Source organism: Stomoxys calcitrans, chromosome 5, assembly GCF_963082655.1.
Source record: "Stomoxys calcitrans chromosome 5, idStoCalc2.1, whole genome shotgun sequence".
NCBI lineage: Eukaryota > Metazoa > Arthropoda > Insecta > Diptera > Muscidae > Stomoxys > Stomoxys calcitrans.
The window spans coordinates 68,342,391-68,363,287 of NC_081556.1; the positions used below are offsets into that span (position 1 = coordinate 68,342,391).

Here is a 20,897-nt window from a genome sequence, read left to right on the forward strand (position 1 = left end):
AAATAAGGCGAACGACTTTATATATTTACTAGTCAATATTTAGTGAATCCATGTTGAAACATTTTATTGATGTACATGATCCGCAAACATTTTCTGCTAATTTTACTCCAACAAACACTTCAAACAATCGTTTAGGGATTTCCTATATAATAATGTACATATTTTTGGGTATTATGGCCGTTAATTTTTTTGTTAAAAAGTATAAAAATATATTATCAGTACACCCACAGATATAAGTTATATGAAACTTGTCTACTGATTTTAAATTGCAATTTTTTTAACTATTGAAGAAAATTTTTTCAAATTTATGAACTTCAAAACAATAATTTAAGCATTTCCTACATGCTTCCCCTTCTCCAGAAAATCCTTAACTCTGCCCAAAAATCGCTGAAATATCGCTTGCCCGTTCTTCAACCCGAACGGTAGACGGCACTACAAACGAAGCATGTCTAATCGAATCGTCCGCCATCCTCACCAGGTAAAATTAGGACTTAAGATCCATCACCAAAAAGAAACTCTTACTACCCAAATGGTCTAAACAATCCTCAATGCGTGGAAGCGGATAATTGCCCCTAACCACCAACTTGTTCAGGCTCCTATAATCCACGCACATTCTTGTCTCCACATTCTTCTTCTTCGTCAATACCACCGGAGAAGCAAAGGGAGAATCACTCGGTCTAATAACACCCTTTCCAACAGTTCACTAAATATTCTATTCATCTCTTGCGAAAGAAAGCCTTCTAGGCGAACAATAAACCGTAGTGCCCGCGTTTACCGCAATCCTTGCCTCATAATCCACGCGAGCGGGGTCAACACCAAACATCTCCAAATAATCCGCCTTTACCACCTCCCTTATCCTATATTTATCCCACTTACTCAACCCCGGGCGGGTAACTAGCTCCACCGCTTCACCACCCAATAACATGTCGTCTTTATAGGGTAATTCATTTATTAGGTTAATATTATCATTGCTATCATCTATCGGTTCCAACTCAAACAATTCCGTACTCTCCGATTCGAAACGGACATATTTCACAACCTCCTTAGGAGCACTTATGTACATATAATGAAACAAAAAACATCTTCATAAAATCCCTACGCAATATTAGGTCATGAGGGATAGCACTATTCGGTACAATATATAAAAAAATATCTGCCAAACGCCCCTTCAACTCGATCCTCGCCTCCATTCTGCCACACATTCTCAAACTCCGCTACCTACACCTCTAAACTCCGACACCCGGTCACCGTCCAACTTCACACAAGGAACTGCCGCTTCTACCACTTCTACCACAAAACTACTGGGAAAACCAGAGTACAAAAGAGACAAAGTAATATTAGACTTCCTTTCTACTCCCATATATGCAATAGCTACTCTTACCTGTATATTATAATTAATCTCATCCAAATCTCCTAAAGTTGCCACCACCCGTGATGGACAGTTCGCCAACATGTGGACCGCCTTGAGACACTTGAAGCAAGTCCCTATTGTTCGCTTCCACTTCGTGCAATGCTGAGCATAATGCCCAAAGTTGGAGCAGTTGAAACGTCTGACATCCTTCATGGTCGCAGGTCTTGCGGCATTGCCAGTAACTTTGGCTATGACTTTCTCATATCTAGCGATGAGCTCCTTAAAATCGTCAACCGAAGACACGTTGTAGAACATTGACATTGCTCTGCTTCGGTGATAGGCGTTCCACGCTCGATCTCTTGCATCGTCAATACATATCTATGCAAGGTTTCCGACTTTTCTCATTTTTCGCCTCTAATTTTCTCAATACATCTCTAGCGCTCAAAGTCTTCTTAAATTCCTGGACGAGTTTCTTCTTCAACTCACTCCATGAGTGGACAGATATGATTCGGAGTTATATATTGGCCATCATACGCCGCGCAAAAATATTTTTTTCCTCTTTGGAACAGACATTCACTTAAGCACACCATACTCATTATCACCGCTAAACTTCGGCAATGAGTTCTCGACATCTGAAAAATTCATGACGACCCGCTTATCCAAACGGTCCATTTCCATCTTTTTTATTTCGTTTTTCAGCTTCAGAATACGGAGACGGCTTGTATGGTCTCGCTCGACCCGCTCTAATTCGCCGCCTTCACCGGTCTGACCATTAGCATTCTGCATGGACTTGCTATTCTCACTGGCGTGTATATTGGCGTCATTCTTTTCGACGTCAATGACGTTATCGCTGCTCATGTTTGTATCGTAGCCATGTCCTTCGCCGTCTTGTGCATCTGCCTGGCCTTTATCCACGTGTTCAGTCACGACCCCTCCCAATTAGTGTTTCAACGGTATGAGGCTGGCCGATGGAGGGAAATCTATGGCCATTGCCCTCGATTTTGCTGCAATTTTGTCCTGAACACTCATTTCTTCTGTCACGATTAACTTATTTCTTTCCTTGTTTGAAGTTGTTTTTTTCTATTTTTTCTTAAGGTTTTTTCTTCTTCCTTTGTTCTTTTCTGAAGGTTTTTTTTTAAATTTCTCAATTTTTCTTCCTCCAATGACTGAAGCTGTTTGTTTTCCTTTTTCTTTCACCAAAGGGTCTTTTTTTATTCCACAATCTTTCCCACAGGCCTTAAAAAAATTCTTTTCGTTTTTCGGCCACACCTGACGATGTAGACTATTTTACGGTTTGCACAGGAATGCCTGCGTTGTCTTCTTTATTGCATCAGTCTACCTAATACAGAACTGAAGCTACCAATGTATATTTACAGATCATCTTATATACATACACATGTGCACAATCGAACAACATCAACTCGTTACCATACTCTACTCACGTACGCCACACCCAACCTATCCTCTGCTTCATCCCGGACGTACATACATGTGAACTTATCTAAATTACCATCTCATATATACACTCTCTTTTCGTATAGCGGATCAATGTGTTTTTTGGGCGTCCCATCCTTCGCTTTCCTTGCGGATTCCAGTCTAGGACATTTCTCGCTACATCGTCGCGCCGTCGGCGTAGGATATGACCCAACCAAATCCATTTCTCTTCCAGGTTTCTACATCGACAGAGGAAATATTTGTTCTTATGTACAATTCTTCATTTTTAATACGGTTTGGCGAGAAAATTCAAAGTATTTGTCGTGAGCAGCGATTTATAAAAACTTGGACTTTGCGGGTTGTCGCTTGTACCAAGCTCCATATACAAGATTAAAATAGATTTCACACTACTGTTGAAGATTCTGACTTTTGTGTTATGTGAAATGTCACTGCATCTCAAAACTTTATTGAGTTAGTTAGGTAGGCTCTCTTTTCCATTGAACCGGACTGAAACTTCAGCATTCCTATACAGCTCCATAATTAGGAATACGCACGCTCGAAGTAGATGAATAAAAGGTGTATGTGAGTATTAAGTTATGCCTACTGTTCAATGGAGTTAATATAGTCGGCACAAGAACGTCCTGGCCGAAAATCTGCCTGTTCCTTCCTCAAAATGCTGTCAAGTACAGACGCTGCAGAAGAATACTTGCCATCAATTTATTTATTGCGTTTAGCAATGTAATTCCCCTCCAATTATTACACTGGGTGAGGTCACCCTTCTTGGGGATTGTGAGCATAATCCCCTTCATTCATTCCGTGGAGACAGGGTTTATATCCCTGGCCTCCCTGATTATTGGGATGATCGCTTGAGCTATGGGGTGTGCCGCATACCTCAACAGTTCATAAGGTATCGTATATTGTTTCTGGTCCTTCGGAGCTGAAAATCCGCGGCATCGTTCTAATTGCTTTTCAGGTGTTGTGAATTCCGATCCGTCGTCTAGCAATGCCTGTGATAGAGGTGGCCGTCTCCGTATGGGCTGATGTTATGCCAACCCACGTCTAGATGGTAGTTTGTAGCTTCTCAGTTAATGCTATTTCCTATTCGCGCGCGGTTTCGGTTTTTTAGGTGAAAGAGTTTGAACTTTGTGCTTTTTGTTTGAGTTTGCGTAGACGTAGAGTGGCCACTAAGATCATGTGGTCACTATCGATGTCAGATCCTCGTCTAGTTTTTACATCCATCAGCGAACCCAGAAAGAATCTGCTGGTAAATACGTGATCGATTTGATGACGCGTATTTCCATCTGGTGATTCCCAAGTATAGTTATGTGTATTTTTAGGGGGGAATTTTGTTCCTTCAATAAAGAGTAGATTTCTTGTGCAGAAATTAACGAATCTTTCGCCATTGTCATTCCTGGTATCGCCAAGTTCTTGCATTCCCATGACTAATTGCAGATTATTGTTGCTATTGCCCACCTTACCCATAACCATTTTAATATCTCCTTTCGGTAGAGAGCTTGTCATTGAGTCGAGTTGGTGCTTTGTTTCGTCGTCGTCGGCTTTGGTTGGCGAATACGATAGATATTTTGCGGAATTTTAAATTTAATCTTGCCGCCATGATGCGTTAAAGTAAAAGACCGATCCCATTTATTCGGTAGAATTCATTGCCTGAAAAAATGAAGTGGTAGCCACCTTGAAAATGCGTAGTTCAGGATTTCGTCGATCGTACTTCACTTAAACCGAGGATGTCTACTTTGTAGTTAGACATCTCGTTCTGGTCTTGGTAAAGTCTCGATGATTCTGAGAGAGTTCTGACGCTCCATATTCCAATCATAAACCGTGTTCTGAATCCATAGGTCGACTTCGGGGGGTGGTCATTTCCATTATTCCTGTTTCTATAATCGTTAAATTTAGAAGGATAGTACCTAGTGCTGAGGCTGCTAGCAACCCTCTAGGCCGGGCTTTCTTGATGGTGGATCTTCTGAACATCTGCGAGCGTCACCGTTGGCCATTTCCTTTGGCACATTCGCTGCCGGCCCTATTGCACAAACCTATCATGTTCGTATTTGTATTCTTGCAAGCGACACACACCCTGCTTGTGCTAACTTGTTGATTCGCTCCGCATATTTTATTTCTGCAGTACCCGTCATATCTGAGGAGCTTTCCCCTATGCACCACTTGTGAGGCGTTTGATGGGAGAAGTGGCATGGAACTCTGCACGGAAACAATAATATTGCATTAGGAAAATTGTTTTTTTTTTTGATATGACTAAATAAAAAATCACTTCCTTGACTTACAAGTATCAATGTTTACACATTTGCCTTCGTTCTTCTCTTATATATTGTTGCGTGGCCTAATTGGACATATTTTCCCCACTTTCCGGACGCAAGGAGAATAGAAAGAATGGGGGAAAAAAATTTTGCGTGGAAACCCTTACGGGTGGGCCTTTACGCCTTCGTGGCGGCCTCGAACCACGCATGATCCCCAGCCCCTATTCTCATGGGGTCGCTGGAGGGGTTCTGGAGGAGCTATTTAGAGACCCGAGTGGCTGGACCATATTCTTTCATGTCGGCTGGTCCGCCGTGCCCAAATGGATGATTGATGTTGTTTTTTTTTGTTTTGCATGTTTAGTTTAGTTTGTTTGTGGAGCCAAGTGCACCCTGAAGTTCGGAGCGATTGTGAGGGCAAAGTATCCATTCCCGTGGAGTAGTTTCTCCTCAAAATCGTAGTGGAACAACAGAGGCACGTGGATCCATATAGATATGTATACTGTTCTTTTTGTGCCCCATTTGGGCAGTATTGTTTCTTTTTAAGTCGCACATGGCGGGAGGTTTTTTCTGTAGTGCCGTATGAGTTTTTTTTTTGCCTCCCCGCCATGTGTTTATGTAGATGCTCTATGCATGCCACTGAATGAACAAAGCCACCTGCGAATGTGCGAAATAGAAAATCTTGCCCAAGGATTTTTTGATTTCGCGCAGACGACCAGTGGGACTGTCCAGTCAGTGCCCTGCGTAGAAAGTATGCCTGGAAGAGAAGGAAAATTTTGAAATATTAATTAAGGATATACGAAATGAAAAGAGTAAAGGAAATATTGGCAGAGGGAAAAGAAATTGAAAAGTGTGTACTCCCTGACGGCTGCGTGTTAATGAGAGTCAGGTTGGCATTATTCACATTTGACAGCAGGACACGGTGTTATCGGCCGATATTGCCACTCATTACTACTCGTAGTAAGTTGTTGGTAGTTAGTGGGATCCGTAGAGTACGGTTGATAATGACGTGTAGTAGGTTGATTCATTCATAAATTCGTAGCGGTTATGAGAGAAAATTATTTGAAATCGAGGTGAATTGTTAGAAAAGGCCAAATATAACGATAATTGTGAGAATATTTAGTAAAAATGTCGGACAGCGTCCAATATGTCGTGTCTGGAAATACGCAATTGCATCAACTCTGGCCTATAAAAAGGCATAGAAAGGGGAAAAACGCCATTAGTGTGAAAAAAGTGGTGCTGAGCAGGCACAGAATATTAGTGATCTATAGTGAGTGTTGAAAAAAAGTGACAGTAATATGAAAGAGTAAATTTAAAGATAAAGATGTTTTTTTTAGTGTCGTTTTTGGTTATTAATTGGAGGATAGAGCTTAAAGACATTTTTTTATTAAAAAAATTAATGCCCCTGTGATTGCTTAAGGTAATTTTATTTGGGTTAGTTTTTTTTGTGTGCTCCAAAGTGAAAATGTTCCCTGTTTTCAGGCGGCGTTATAAATCTAGTTGAAAAGTTGTCTAGGAGAATATTGGCATTGCTTCCTACACCGTGGTAGCTTGAAAATCCACGTCGCAACGAGCGGTTGCTGCAGGGATAAGGTAGGAACATTCCACTCAATATTTTTTTTTATTTTCTGTGGCCGAGAATTTAAATAAAAAGAAATAGAAAGTCCGTCCTTCCTATGGTTCACCATTACCGACGCTGAGCATTGGAGCAACTCCATCTAGACGTCACCACTTCTTCAATTTGTCTTTTTGTTGTTCTTTTGTGCTTTATGGTCATCCACAGACGCATATATATCATCTTATGTGTCATCGTTTTGGTACTCACACACACATTTACCCTCGGGCACCAGCTTCGACATCCAACTATACTTGTTGTTTTAGTTTCGATCGCATCGCTCCATTAATATTGTCTCGCATGATACAAGTAGCCAACGAGACTGATGCGACAAAAATCTTGGCATTAACAAAACGAGCCACACCATATAACAAAAAGATATATAATTACCATCACCAATATTATTAATATTTAACTTTATTTATTTATATTTATGTTCTTTTTCTGATCAAGAATGTAGTTTGTTTAATTTATTTATTTTATTTACTATATTTGATTTACCTGTTATTTTTACCTTTTTTAATTTTCATTTTACTTTGACCTACCTTTTTTTTTATTTATACACTGAAAGAAATTGTGTGATAGGGCCCCCAAAGAGTTTTTTTTTGTGGTTTTAAACATAATTACTACTTTTTTTTGGGTGAAAAAATACTTACCCTTAGAACTTACCTAAGCGAGCTCCTTTAGGCCAGGTTAGGGGAATTTAATTAAAAGACGTTTAATTGGACTAATTAGTCAGAAATAATTTATTAAGACTTTGAGGGTTCTACGATCGTTAAATTTTAGGTTTAAAAGACCGATCGTTTTATTTATAATCATTTTTATCTATTCTTTTTTTTTTTTTTTTTTTTTTTTGATACTTTGACCGAACAAAAATAATAACCAAATAGACATTAGAAGAGCTATTTGTATTTATGTTAGTGTTAGTTTTATTTCAATAAATATGTTAATAATGTCTTGAATTATAATCATGATGGGTTAAAGTTAATTGGTGAGGGGGATGTAAAGTGGTAAGTTAGGTGATGTGGGCGGGTTTGTGGGGTCACATGAATATGATGGAATGTTGACCAAGGTAGGGGCGGGCGGCCGGAGGTCATAGGACGATCTCCCAAAACAAATGGAATGTGAAAGATCAGGTGTAAGTAACGTTTTTTTTTTGTGTTTGAATGTATATCGTTTTTTTTATTGTCTACGGGCCTAGGGCGAGGATATAGGGTTGGGACCTCCCCAGAGATGTCGACGAAGCTAGCCGGTGCCCGGAAAATATCCCCAAGCTGCAATAAGCACACGTAACAATATTTGTCGAAGTTTAGATTCGGCAAAACCGATAGCTTTATAAAACAAGATCTCGCGCTTTGTTTTGTACAAACTGTGTTATATTTACTCCTCATCGGAATTTTAAGACAACATACATATATTCTAGACAATTGCATAGAAGTGACCGAAAATTCATATTTTTACTAATGCAGAAAATGAGGGCATATTTGAATGCACATTTAGACCAACACGCTTATGAGTCTCTTGCATTCATAAGCAAAGCTTTGTTGTATTCTAAAGTTGAATTATGTGTTTCATAATTTGTTTTATTCGTTTTTTCAATTATTGTTTTTTTTTGTTTTTACTGCAAATGTTTGTGTGCAATAAATCGTGTCTGTTCGTTATTTAAACACAACTCATTATGTATTTTCTGTCTTCTCATTACAGCTTACAAATTTCAGGAAAACCTGATACGTACAATGATTCAAATCGAGAATACATACTTCGAATTGGGCAAGTCAAGCATGCGAAACTGCTTGATAATTTGCGATCGCGGAGTTATGGATGCAAGTGCTTGTGAGTTTCTTGAAATCATTATTTATCACCAATTACCAGCTATTTCCCCAAAGTCAAAATCGGCTTAGCACTTTTTAATGTATGCCGTAAAGAGTTCGGCGAACTAGAATGGTCCTCGTTCAAATCCCATCGGACATCATAATTATTACAAAAAAATCTTACTTTTGCATAATTCTAGCCCATTGTTATTTCTAACCAGTAATTTGCTTGCAAAGTCAAAACATTTGTTGGCAAATAGCACATTGAATTGAGAACAATTCTTTTATGATGTTACTATCACTCTTTAGTTTTTGAGTTAGGGAAATATTGAAATTGAAAGCTAAGGAAATGCTCAAGAACAAGACTCATGGCTAACAAGGAGGCGAAACCCCCCGCTGAAAATTTTTTCGGATGTTCTCGTCAGCATTCGAACCAGGGCGTTCAGCGTGATAAGCGGACATGCCAATCTCTACGCTACGGTGGCTAATTGGCAAATATCTGAAGAGTGAATAAATTGTCAGATAAAAGATGAAACATACATGGCTGGTCTTAAAATCGTCAAACATCAAAATTGTGCATTGTGTACGAGTTGAGTAAAGGATCGTAACTCTACATAAAATATATCTGTAACAATTTAATTTGTTGTTTGCGTGTTTTGAGACTTCACTACAACAATTTGTTGCAGCATTTCAAAGGATTATGTTCGCAGACAATTTTTTGAAAATGTTTCCCTCAAACCAAATTTATTTTTACATATATTTTTATATATAACTTGCAGATATCTCAAAGGACAAGTGGGAGAAAATGATGTCTTCTAATAATTGGAATGCTATAGAAATGCGAGACAATCGTTACAATCAAATTTTGCACTTAGTGTCTGCCGCGAATGGCGCTGAGGAATTCTATACAACAGAAGTAAGTGTTAAAGAGACGTAGCAGTAAGCACAGTTATTCAATATTTGAATATTTGCCAAATAAAAGCGTTCGAATATATACATAAGATTAATTTTACTTTTTGTTTACAAAGAAATTAAAAAAGTTATTTAAGGTAATAAATCCAAAGAACATTTTATTTTTTTCTTTCGCTTTTAGTGCTAATTGTCGTTTGTTTTCCATATTTATTGTGCATTCAATTAGGTATTTAGAAGAGTTTGATAGATTTGTGATGTATTTTTTCTCATTGAAGGAACACGCGTGCCGATCAGAGGGTGTTGATTTAGCACGTGAACTGGACTATAAATCTGCTGCGGCTTGGGTTGGCCATCCATATTTCGATGTCATTGACAACTCCACTAATTTCGAAACGAAAATGAATCGATTAATAGAATCCGTTTGTCAAAAGGTCGGCATTGACATTGGTGATCGTTTGTTGGCAACATCCAGGAAATTGAAATTTTTGGGTAAGTTTGTCAAACGTACATTCAGAAAAATACGGTTATAGCACACAATTTGCAAAAAATTGTGAATGTCAGAAACATAATGCCAAAGAAAATCAGGAAACGGCAAAGTAATACAAACGATGGCTATTTCTCATCGTTCTATTTCTAGATCACATACTGTCGATAACATAATTAAAATTTATAGGTAACAGCACAAATATACACTTGTGCTCATATAGTAATTAAGTCATTACATTTGAAAGCATTCAAAATGAATGAATGAATAAAGAAAAAATGTTTTTATTTTATAAAAACAAAAAATAAAGTAGCGCAAGCGCAAGAAAAACCAAAATATTAATTATAAATAAATCAAAATTACCCTCTACCAAAGGATGGCGCAGGAATAACTTCGTCATTTCGTTTGTAACAACTCAAAATATTGGTCTAAGACTCCATAAAGTGTACATATTCTTGATCTTTATTACATTTTAAGTCGATCTAGCCATGGTGGTCGAGTAAAGTTGGTCAGTTGGAATTTTAAATTGTCCAAATCGGTCAATGTTTAGATCTTCTGATTATACTCTCTAAGCCCTTAGAGAGCGCAAATTATCCGATTTGGCTGACATTTTATAAATCAAATTAGCTAGTTGTTGTTGTTGTAGCCACATGGCTATATGTGGAGATGGCGATCCTCGTCTAGCTCCTATAGGTGAGCAAGCTCGTTCCGATCCAGAGGACCGATCGCCACGAGAACATGATGGCTATTGGTTATTTAAAGGCGCCTCTAAATCGCCTTGCCATATCGAGCATCATAGGCACTCAGTATTTATTCAAGAGCCGGTGCCGCAGGGCCTCTCACTGAGACTCTCCGCTCGATAATGTCGATTGTCCGCAACTAAAATTGCAGCATTCCACTATCCGCAACCTGTGGGCGCACCCGGTAGCTCATAGCTAAGCTTCTCGTGATAACAATGAACACCACACAGATCGGAGCTCAAAGATCCAGCCTATGTGGTGCTCATAGTTATCCCATATAATCCGATCTTCCGATTTGACTTCTAGAGACTCTAGAGGATGCAATTCTTGAATCCGATCTCCCGATTTAGCTTCTGGAATCTGCATAGGGCACAGCTCTTAACCGACTTGCCAGACATATTGCGCGTTGACTTCTCTTATGACCTCCAATATCTATGTCAATTATGATCCCAATGGGACCATAACATAGATAGCTCCCATATATACTGATCTTTCTATTTGAGACCTTAAGGAGCACCTTACAGAAAGGAATTCTTATCCAAATCTATCTAATAAGCCATGGGGATTTCTACTTATTACTCTCCAATGTCTTTCTTTAGCTTCTGCTTGTAAAGAGAAACCGTGGAACAATCTGGAAAAAGATTCGGCCTAGCCGAAATCAACACGCGTTCACTTGTTTTCCTAAACTTTGGGCATATTTAATTGTTAGACAGTTCATATTTGGTTTGAAAATCTTTGTCTTGTAATTGTAATTTATAATTTTATTAACAACCGCACTCATTTCTCCAACAATTTTACATAGTTAAGACTTAAGATTAACAATTTATTGCCGCCAAATACATCACTGGTTTTGAAAAAAAAGAAAATAAATTGATATTAGTTGGTAGATAATTGGTAGGATGGTAGGAATTAAAAACGATATAAGAGAGAACATTCGTTGCTTTTGTCATTCGAATTTAAAGGAAAAAAGTTATGCCTTGCCCATTGAAATAACGAAAGCGGAACGTTGAGTGGGTGGAATTTTGATCCATTCGTCCCTTTTGACTTTCCGCAAGGAAGCTGTTTCCAGCCTTCTATATTTTCATTCATAATTCCTAGAAAATATTCCTCAATGCCTATTATGTCACCTTGTAACGCATTGAAAATTTCATTTGAGCTGCGTAGCTGCAACCGAAATTGCTGCCCTCAACGGTAAATCATCGGCATAGTCCTTGTTGTTGTAGCAGTGTGTTTTACACTGAGGCGGCAGCCCTTGCCGATGAATGACTCCATCGGTACGCTGAAATATTATGTTGTGAAGAAAATACCTCTTTTCCGAGAACACTCAATATTTTTTTTTTTAAACTTTCTGACATACGTTTCAGAGCTCACACAAACAAGATGAAGTAAACGAAAATATGTAAAAATAATCCGTTATTTTTTCCGTGCTTTCGTGATGTCACAGTAGAGAGACTAAATAAAATGAGCACAAGTGTATATAAAGTACGTACCGTTTAATATTACATAACAAAATATCGGGGATCGAAATCGAAGTTAAAATGAGATAAGCCCTGAATTATCTGTTGCTGTCAAATAGTACATTTTAATAATAACTTTTATATTTCTTTCTCCCTCTATTTGTGTTGACAGTATTAAGTATTATTTAGCGACTTGGGCCGTTTTCGAAATTTGGGAAGAAATTTTTACCTGAAGACAAAAATTGAAGCAGTGTTTAAAGTAATTTTAGTAGTTCTTGAAACTTTGAGTGGACCGGACGTATTTATATTTCGCTCTGCAAAAATTTTTCTATAACTCGTAGTAGGTAGTTATTGTCGGAGAAATTGTTAAGTCACTGAAGGATGCCTACGATAGTGTTGTCATTTAGGCGGTTGATGATTTGCGTCTGTTTCCAGTGGAGCGGCAGATCTAGAGCACACGAGTAGGCTTTAAATAGACTCCAAAGACCCAGCAGCTGCGCCGGTGGTTGTTGTTGTTGTACCAGGTTGTTGTGTTCTATCTTTCGTCTGTTTGATTCTGTTGAGTATCCAAGAACTATGCGACTAAGAAGGTGTGCGTCCAGAGGGATCTACGTCTGAGTTGAGTGGGTTTGGCTGGGCAGTTAAGTTAGGTGACGTGTCTCGTGTGGTCCCTGGTCACAATCAGGACATACATCTTGCACGTCGGCAACAATCCTTGCTCTGTAAGAGTTGAGGCGGCCGCATCGGCCGGAACGTAATTGAGCCAGAACTATTCTGGTTTGCCGCATATGCTACCGCGTCTCCGAGAATGTTTTCGAAACCCCCTTGATATGCCGCTTGTTCTAGAGGTTCTCTCTTGTAGCGCTGAACCTTATGCTCTTGATCATGTGGATCTACCTTAAGGCTTCTGGGCGGTGGAAACCTATCCACAAGATGATGATTTGGATGGTATCTGCGATAACAGCCCTAAAGGTATTGCTTAGATAGCATGTAGTTATGTCTTCGCAATGGTAGGATCTTTGTCTCCTGGTGGAGGTGGTCCACATGAGAACTGAATAAACAATCCGTCGCAGTTCGAAGATCTCAATATAATTCCATTGCCTGTCACAGAGCTGAGAGCATAACATACCACAGGGCGGCCAATTGCTTTGTACGTGGTCAACAAGGTTCTTTGTCAGCACCCCAAGTGCTGCCGACAAGTGACTTGAGGGCCTTGTTTCTACTTTTGACTTTATCGGAAATTGTGGTTGCATGTGAGGAGAATTTAAAAGAGCTGTCAAATTTTGGGACACTTGATGGTCGGATTTGTCAGTCCGTCGACCATCACTTTCGTCTCTCTACGCACCTCATGCGTGTATGTAGTGAACAATGTGGCTGCAGATTTGGTGGCAGATATCTTTAAATTTCTTGCAGCGAAATAAAAGACAAGTTCGTTGAGGTAGATGTTTAACCTATGTCAACAAAGGGTGGGAGGCCTGATGCCATAATCGTACATTCGTCCGCATATGATACGATCTCTATGCGGTCTGGAGGCGATGGAATGAAGTATAGATAGACGTTAAACAGTGCCGGAGGACAGTAGTAAGGTACCACGGATGACATTCGTAACTTCGCCCACGGCTGTCATCGGCTCGGAGACCACGGATACGGCGAATGGCTCTCCTCCTCACTCTCGGGATCTCGGGGACTCTCGGTTCGGAATTTCCTCTCGGCAACTAACACATCAGAGGGGGTGGCAATTCACCGAAGCGGTGATTGGTATACTTTACAATTGCCTTTCTTCTGATTGATAAACGTCCGGCGCTTAGAGGTTATGAAGTCGGGTGGTCGATCGATGGTGAGAATTATGGGGAGGTGGTCTGACCCCAAAGAGATGACGGCTTACCAGGAGAACGCCATGACGTGTAATGTGCATTAAAGTCCCCTAGAACCAGACGATTATGGCCAGATAGCAACCCACTTATGTCGGGGTTGTAAGCCTGGCCGTTAATCGGACAAAGCTACCAACCGGCGGTATGTACACGTTGTATAGCTCTATCTCGGCAATACCGGACCTCACTAGCGCCAGGGGTCATTCACTGCCAGGAATGAAAGCCAATCCCCTACCTTCATTCCTTGAGCGATCCTTCCATAGCACATTGTATCCGTGACAACTGTGCAAGCTGCAGGTGTTGGCCAGCTTTGTCTCCTGGATCGCTGCAACCAATATGTTCTTCCGACTCAGAAAAAATCTTGGTTGGAATTCTGCAGCTTCGTGGAGGATACATCTGAGGCCTCTAGACTAAGACCGGTTGAATTACAAGCTGTGTCCGACAGACTAGCTCCTTGGCTTTGGGAGATTTACTCTGCTTGTGTTTAGCATGTCGTATATTCCTGTGGGATCGAGGGACGCAAAAGCAGGAAAACCTCACCACACGAAAGCGAAAGATTTTCGTCCTACTAGTCTGTCATCCTTTATGCTGAAGACTCTGAAGAGGCTAAAAAATATCTTAGGGCAAAGATCCCTGGAGATCGCTTGTCTTGGCAACAGCATGTATATAGTAAGGGCGAGTCTAGTGAAACAGCCCTTCACGGGGCTTACATAAAGGGTTGTCTTGCTGTCAAGAAATACGCAATAGTAGCATTTCTTGACATTGAAGGTACTTTCAATAATGTTAACCATATGTCAATCATGAAGGAGCTAGAGTTTCTAGGCCCCAACACCACCGGCCTAGGCGTAAATCGGTGCAATACATAAGTAGTTCTTTTCAGCAGAAGATACAATATACCTACAGTGACACCCGTCTCCTTGGGAGAAGAGTGTTCCATTTACTGAAAGTGTAAAATACTTGCGGGTTTTGCTGAACTTCAAATCCAACGTTTTGGAAAGGACAAGATAGGCAACTCTCGCCCTATCAACTGTAAGTGAGCTCTTGGCAAAAGTTGGAAGTTGAAACCGCGTGTCATGCAAATAATGCTATATGGTGTTGTGGCCTGGTGGACGGCTCTTCAAAAGTCCACCTACTGTTCATTACTCAACCGGATCTAAAGGATGGCTTGTTTGTGCACAACAGCCGCACTGAGGACGACACCATCTGATGCACTGAATTTAATGCCTCTGGACATCGTGGCTAGATAAATTGCTTCGACCACTGCTGTGTTACCATCTATTATCAACGGATGATAGAAGGTAGTATAGGGAGGGTTGTGGGCATTCCAAAATTATGTGACCTGGTATAGACTTGAAGAGGTCTGCCGCTTTACTGTCGCAAGCTAGAACGGACGTCTCAGTTATTGTGTCCGTCATGACAGGTAACTGTCTGATCGGAAAACATACTGACAGACTGAAGATTGCAAGTAACAACTTTTGCAGAAGCTGTGGGGACGTTGAGGAAGAAGAGATTATAGAACATCTGAAGTATATGTGTTCCGCACTGGCAGTCAGAAAGTGTTCCACTTTAGATTCTCATTTTTTTGATAACTTGTCTGATTTAGCGGATGTGAGCATTTGCAAGTTGTTGCAATATACTCTAAAAAGTATTAAAAAACCAAAAATAGCTCTGCATGTTTTAATACAACCAAACTCTCTCTCTCTGATATTTTACTATTACATGAACAACTACAGGCTTCTTTTCTTCTTGAAATTGGGTTTGGAAATTTTTTTCATTGAAATCATCCCCTTATAGTGGAGACACTGCAATGAATTCGGGGACACTGCAATGAATTCAAAAAAATACCAAAACTGAAGGTCCTTGTTTTTATACATATATTGTTGGCGGTACTTATGTGAATTATATTGTAATGACAGATTTCATTCATTTGGTGACTCATAGTCAATATTAATGTGGAATATTTCTTGCTTTGACACTTTTGTCCTAAAGTGGAATGTAAGAGATTTTTGCTAAATTCGAAAACATGCTAAAATAACGGTTAAAGTTGTCGGCAAATAGCTTGCGCATGAAATGCTCAAATTTATATTTTAATTTCCTTAGAAGAATAGAAGAATATTTCTTCTTTTGAGACCATTTGTCTAAAATAAAGTCTCATGTTGCTTTTCGCACAAACTCGAAAGCAAAAAAAGTTGAAAATAATTTTGTATTTTTTGCACAAGTTTATTGCGATATTTTCAAAATAAATATCATATGTACGCATTTTTGTTGTTCAATGGCTTATAGTAAAATTTGGTAATGAACATTTTTGTCTTTGACATCATTCTCCTGAAATTAAGTTTTATTGGCGAATCTGGCACCAAATTAGAAAAAGTAACACGTTGACCCTAATATGTACTTTACATTTTTATTGATTTCTGGCTTTTAGGTAGAGATGTGGGTTTGGATGTATTCAGAGACCTATATCATAAAGTCGTAGCGAAAATTTTTGTAGCATATTTTGATTAGCCACAAATTCATTTTAAATGAGTTTTGAATGCTTTTTGTAAAAGGGGTTCGGACTCGGCTATAAAAATTAAAAAAAAAAATTCTGTTAGTCTCGGCAGGATTCGAAACCAGGCTGTTTTCTGTTTTACTGTCGAAAATCTTTGAATGTTTTATGATTTTTTGAGTGTAGTGCTGTGCGTACATTAATTTAATTAATTTATATTTCAGTTGCCAACTTGCCGCCTGATTCAGAATTTCCACCTTTCCAAGATTTCGATGTGGAACATCAATATTTGCAATCATCTGGACCTAAGGTACAGGCAAGGCTCCGTAAACGCGGCCAAAATAATCACTGGAGTTATATTCATACAATTCGTCGACCAAATGTTCACGGGCAGTCTCGTATAGAGGTCAAGACTCAACTAACTCAACGTGACTACATAAATTTGTTGGCTCAGCGTGATGATGCTCACTTTACTATCTACAAGAAGCGTCGCTGCTTCTTAGTTAACAATCAATATTTCCAACTGGACATCTACAAAGAACCCAGCCACCCCAGGTAACCAGAAGTCAGCGACTGCACGACATCTAGCATCGTCATATTTTTATTCATCATTGTAATTGTAATATCTTGCAGGTGTAAAGGCTTAGTCCTTCTGGAGACATACTCATCCCTATCGGGCGAAGCTTTACTCAATTGTTTGCCAAAGTTTTTAAATATAGTAAAAGAAGTTACTGGCGACCCTGATTACTCTATGTTCAATTTGTCATTGAAAGAAGATTGGAGCATTACAAAAAAATTTTGCCATTCATTGCATGGTAAGGACAAGTGTATTCATTATCAAGATGTCAATGGTCAAAAATTAGCAACTACATAATAGGATGAATATATGTAATACATAATATTGTACCATTTAGTCCTAATGTATGATTTATCATCGCAGTAATTTGCTTTAGATTACCATTTAATTGTCCATGTTGCGAATCGATGCCTCGTTTGAAAAGAAGTCCGCATTGTGAAATTTGCTGTAAAACAATTCCTTATATTTTGTTTTTTTTTTCTCTTGTTTTGCGGCATTGCAGTAAATTCTAGTTCATGCATATACATACATTTGTATACATCCTAAATTTTATATATAATCTCAAGTTTTATTATGATCGGGGTTTCCAATGTTTATACTCAAGCCCTACTGGTGCATTTTGAGGAAGACACGGATCATCTAATAAAAATTTGTAGTTTTTTACGGACGTTCGTTTTTTGTTTTAGAAAAATTTCAGTCTCCTGTTCTTATTTTTATTTATATTTCTATTATAGACGACTGTTCCGGATACAAATTAAAGCAGTCAAACGGAGTTACTAATAAACAATTGGTTCTGAATGGGCATGCAAAGGGCTAATTTTAAATACATTAGCAAAGTGAACCTAACGATATTGAAACAAAACTACTAGAAAATATTAGACTAAATCCGTTATTTTAAAATTATCTTTAAAAGAGGCTCAAACGCTATGCAATGTACTTAAAACCACAGAAAGTCCAAATAAAATAGTTCCCACTTATTCATGAATTCAACCTAGTTTGAACTCTTTGTGTTGTATGAAGCTGAGCCGCTGAGTCTTCGTCGTTCTATTTTTTTTAATTGCCTCAATCTCCATTCATTATCCCACCAATATAGCTTGCTTTTTGAATGCACGCGCATTTTATTTCAGATCGTTTTAATTTATTCCGTACTTAACTTGTCTTCTATTCGAGCGGACATACACACATATATTTATTTATTATTATTTTTTTTTTTTTTGTTAAGATATATGTCTCGTTCTTGTACGTTTGAATTTCTTGTTTAGTTGATGACCCCAAGCTGAAAACATACATATATTTAGAAATTAATGCAAGTATATTGTAACAAAAAATGTCTAATTTATCGAAATTTTAAAATAAAACAAAAGAAATATTTGCAATTTATAAGTCATGTATTTTAGAAAAGATACAATTTTACTTAATAAATAATTAAAAAAGATAATAAATAAATAAATGAGACGCTTAAACTAACACTTGAAGTAGTTTTATTTAAACATTGTCATTTGTTCCTCAAATGACTAAGTCAAAAAAGGTATATCCAAGACTAAAAGTGTGAAATAAATTGGCAGAGTTAATTTTTTTTTAAAGAACCCTATTGAAAATTCCTCCTACATATATTACCTGTAACTTATGACCCCCTTTTCAGATTGTACGCCTTTTTGAGATTACCAAAAAATTTAAATTACGTTCTTCCTTGTCTTGTAGCTGTAGCCTAGATTTTATAAATGGAAAGTTCACAAAAATTGACCCCTTGCTCAAAAAATTGAAAATTTCAAAATAAATCTTGTATCCAATGGTAGCCTTAGAAGTGAAAGCATTGATTTCAGTAGGTTAGGTTGAAAAGAGATCTTACATCTTAATTTATTTAATTTTTTTTCGCGCCGAATGCAAACGCTAAGTACGAAAGTGACATACATATGTGGATCTAGATTTACTCAAAATGCTAAGAATGGTATTTATAACGATTTATTTTATATATATGTTTATAAATTGATTAATTTATAAAACTCTTTACAAACCATATTCCTGACAATGAAGAGAGATTCATAATAGAAACGAAACATTGCCTTTTTTTATATATATTTATACTAGCTGGACAGGGCCCGCTCCGCTGCGCCTTTCTTTCACTCTCTTATTTTGGGGGTGAGGTGGACCCCCATGTATCAGATTCATACTCTGCTCTCAAAAACACATTGGAGCTACATATTGCTATAGTCGGTATTTGTGTGTGGTTTAGGTTTAGCCTTGGTTTAGTCTTAAAAATATCAGTATCGTGCTCTACTCTCAAATTCTTTTTATTCGAGCCCCAATTGCTATTAGCATTTAGCACTTGGCCCAAAATTGAATATCAAATTCGTTTTCTACTTTAAAATACCTATCCATTATTTGAGCCCCTTATTGCCATAGTAGGCAAACATGACCGCTTTGAAGGGAGTTTAGAGAGCGGACCCAGAAATATAAGCATCGTGCAGCACGATTTTGTTCGAGCCCCATAATGTCAAGCATTTTGTAGGTGATGATCAAGATATTCAGGGCTTCGGGTGTCGTTCAGACCCGCACTAATTACTTTTTTCTTTGTATTGGTTATCTACATTCAAAATCATATTTCGAAGCTACCACTTGGGATACCACATTCTTTAAGACCCGTAGGTCCTCCTATGTCTATCCCAATTTGAGGGTAAAAAGTGTACTCTCTTACCAAAGACCTTTTATTGCTGTCCTATTCTATCCTGATTGGCCATCAATATTATTTTTAATTCCATTTTTTGGGTGGGGGGAAGTTGGGGTTGGGGGAGTTTAATTGCCTTTTAACACATCTTTTCATTTGAATACAATATATTTTTGGTCGTCCTACATGACAGTTTGTTTTTGTTTTTATTGGGGGGAGAGGGTCGGTTCCCCGGTTTTGGGGGGTGGGGAAGCCCTCAGACACTAAAGAATGCGTTTTTATGCCAGATTTGTACTCTACTTTAAGTATCTTTCATTTGATACCCATATTGCCCAAAGCTGTAAAAGAGTCCTATTGGGTGGTGTTTTTGGGGGTGACACTTAAGGTGAAATGTTTATGCCAAGTGCATACTCTTCTCTTAAATATCTCCCATTTGTTCTGTTGGGTGGTGTTTTTGGGGGTGGGGAACCCCCCGTCACTAAGAGTGACATTTTCATGCCAAGTTCCTTAAATACCTCTCATTTGATACCCATATTGCCCAAAGCGGTGAAAGTGTCCTGTAGGATGGTGTTTTTGGGGGTGGGGCCCCCCGCCACTTAGTGTGACATTTTTATGCCAAGTCCGTACTTTACTTTTAAAATCCTTTCATTTGATACCCATATTGTCTTATTGAGATTTTTAGGCAGCACTTTTTCTTAACAACTGACAATTTCTTATCGAAATTATAAGATTTAGTAGTAATTTAATAAAATCGTTTCACAAACTCAATTGCTGACCGGAATGTATATGCTGAACACAAAAAAATTCTAATCACAATAAAACGCTGTCAAAAACGTCACTGTTGACAAATAAAAACCGCATAAATCGTAGCGGAAACGGATTTAGGAGATTATATCAAATCAATTGGATTTGGGCTCTAGTGGAAACATGGTTTAAATGTCAAAGACATGATATCACAGCTGTGATATTGTTCTAAAATCTTGAAAGGATGTTCTATTTGATCCGATATTCCACACATAAGCAACATAAAAATGTTATAATGACGAAAATACAAGTATAAAATGCATTTGTAGAAGATAAGTTTTAAAACAAAGTATATTTCTATAACCACTTTGACATTTCAATTTACGGGATTTGTCGCTCAAGGTAATTTCGTTGGGGGTAGATTTTTGTTGTTGTGCTGATGACCCTACCTCTTAATTGTACCATGGAGAATACCCAATCTATC

At 38.4% G+C, this 20,897-nt stretch overlaps 1 protein-coding gene and 1 long non-coding RNA gene across 6 annotated transcripts in view; one reads left to right on the plus strand and one right to left on the minus strand.

The window, feature by feature from the left end:
• LOC106094161 (TRPL translocation defect protein 14) overlaps positions 1 to 17,989 on the plus strand; it is a 61,304-nt gene extending 43,315 nt beyond the window's left edge. For 2 of the 4 annotated variants that reach the window (XM_013261355.2, XM_013261358.2), the window contains 7 exons: positions 8,369 to 8,497; positions 9,255 to 9,391; positions 9,504 to 9,524; positions 9,663 to 9,876; positions 16,652 to 16,982; positions 17,061 to 17,242; positions 17,739 to 17,989. In XM_013261355.2, the coding sequence (XP_013116809.1) occupies positions 8,369 to 8,497; positions 9,255 to 9,391; positions 9,504 to 9,524; positions 9,663 to 9,876; positions 16,652 to 16,982; positions 17,061 to 17,242; positions 17,739 to 17,821 (1,097 nt within the window). In that variant the 3' untranslated portion in view covers positions 17,822 to 17,989. The remainder of the gene's footprint in view (positions 1 to 8,368; positions 8,498 to 9,254; positions 9,392 to 9,503; positions 9,525 to 9,662; positions 9,877 to 16,651; positions 16,983 to 17,060; positions 17,243 to 17,738) is intronic. The other 2 variants (XM_013261357.2, XM_013261359.2) reach the window with 1 other exon arrangement.
• LOC106094162 (uncharacterized) lies at positions 857 to 5,976 on the minus strand. 2 transcript variants are annotated; one of them, XR_001222502.2, is made up of 3 exons: positions 5,080 to 5,976; positions 1,382 to 4,996; positions 857 to 1,298 (listed from the first exon to the last, which is right to left on the minus strand). It is a non-coding gene; the product is annotated as an uncharacterized LOC106094162 (long non-coding RNA). The 2 variants fall into 2 exon arrangements; XR_001222501.2 differs by having other exon boundaries at positions 857 to 1,301.
• Positions 17,990 to 20,897: the final 2,908 nt, after the last annotated feature.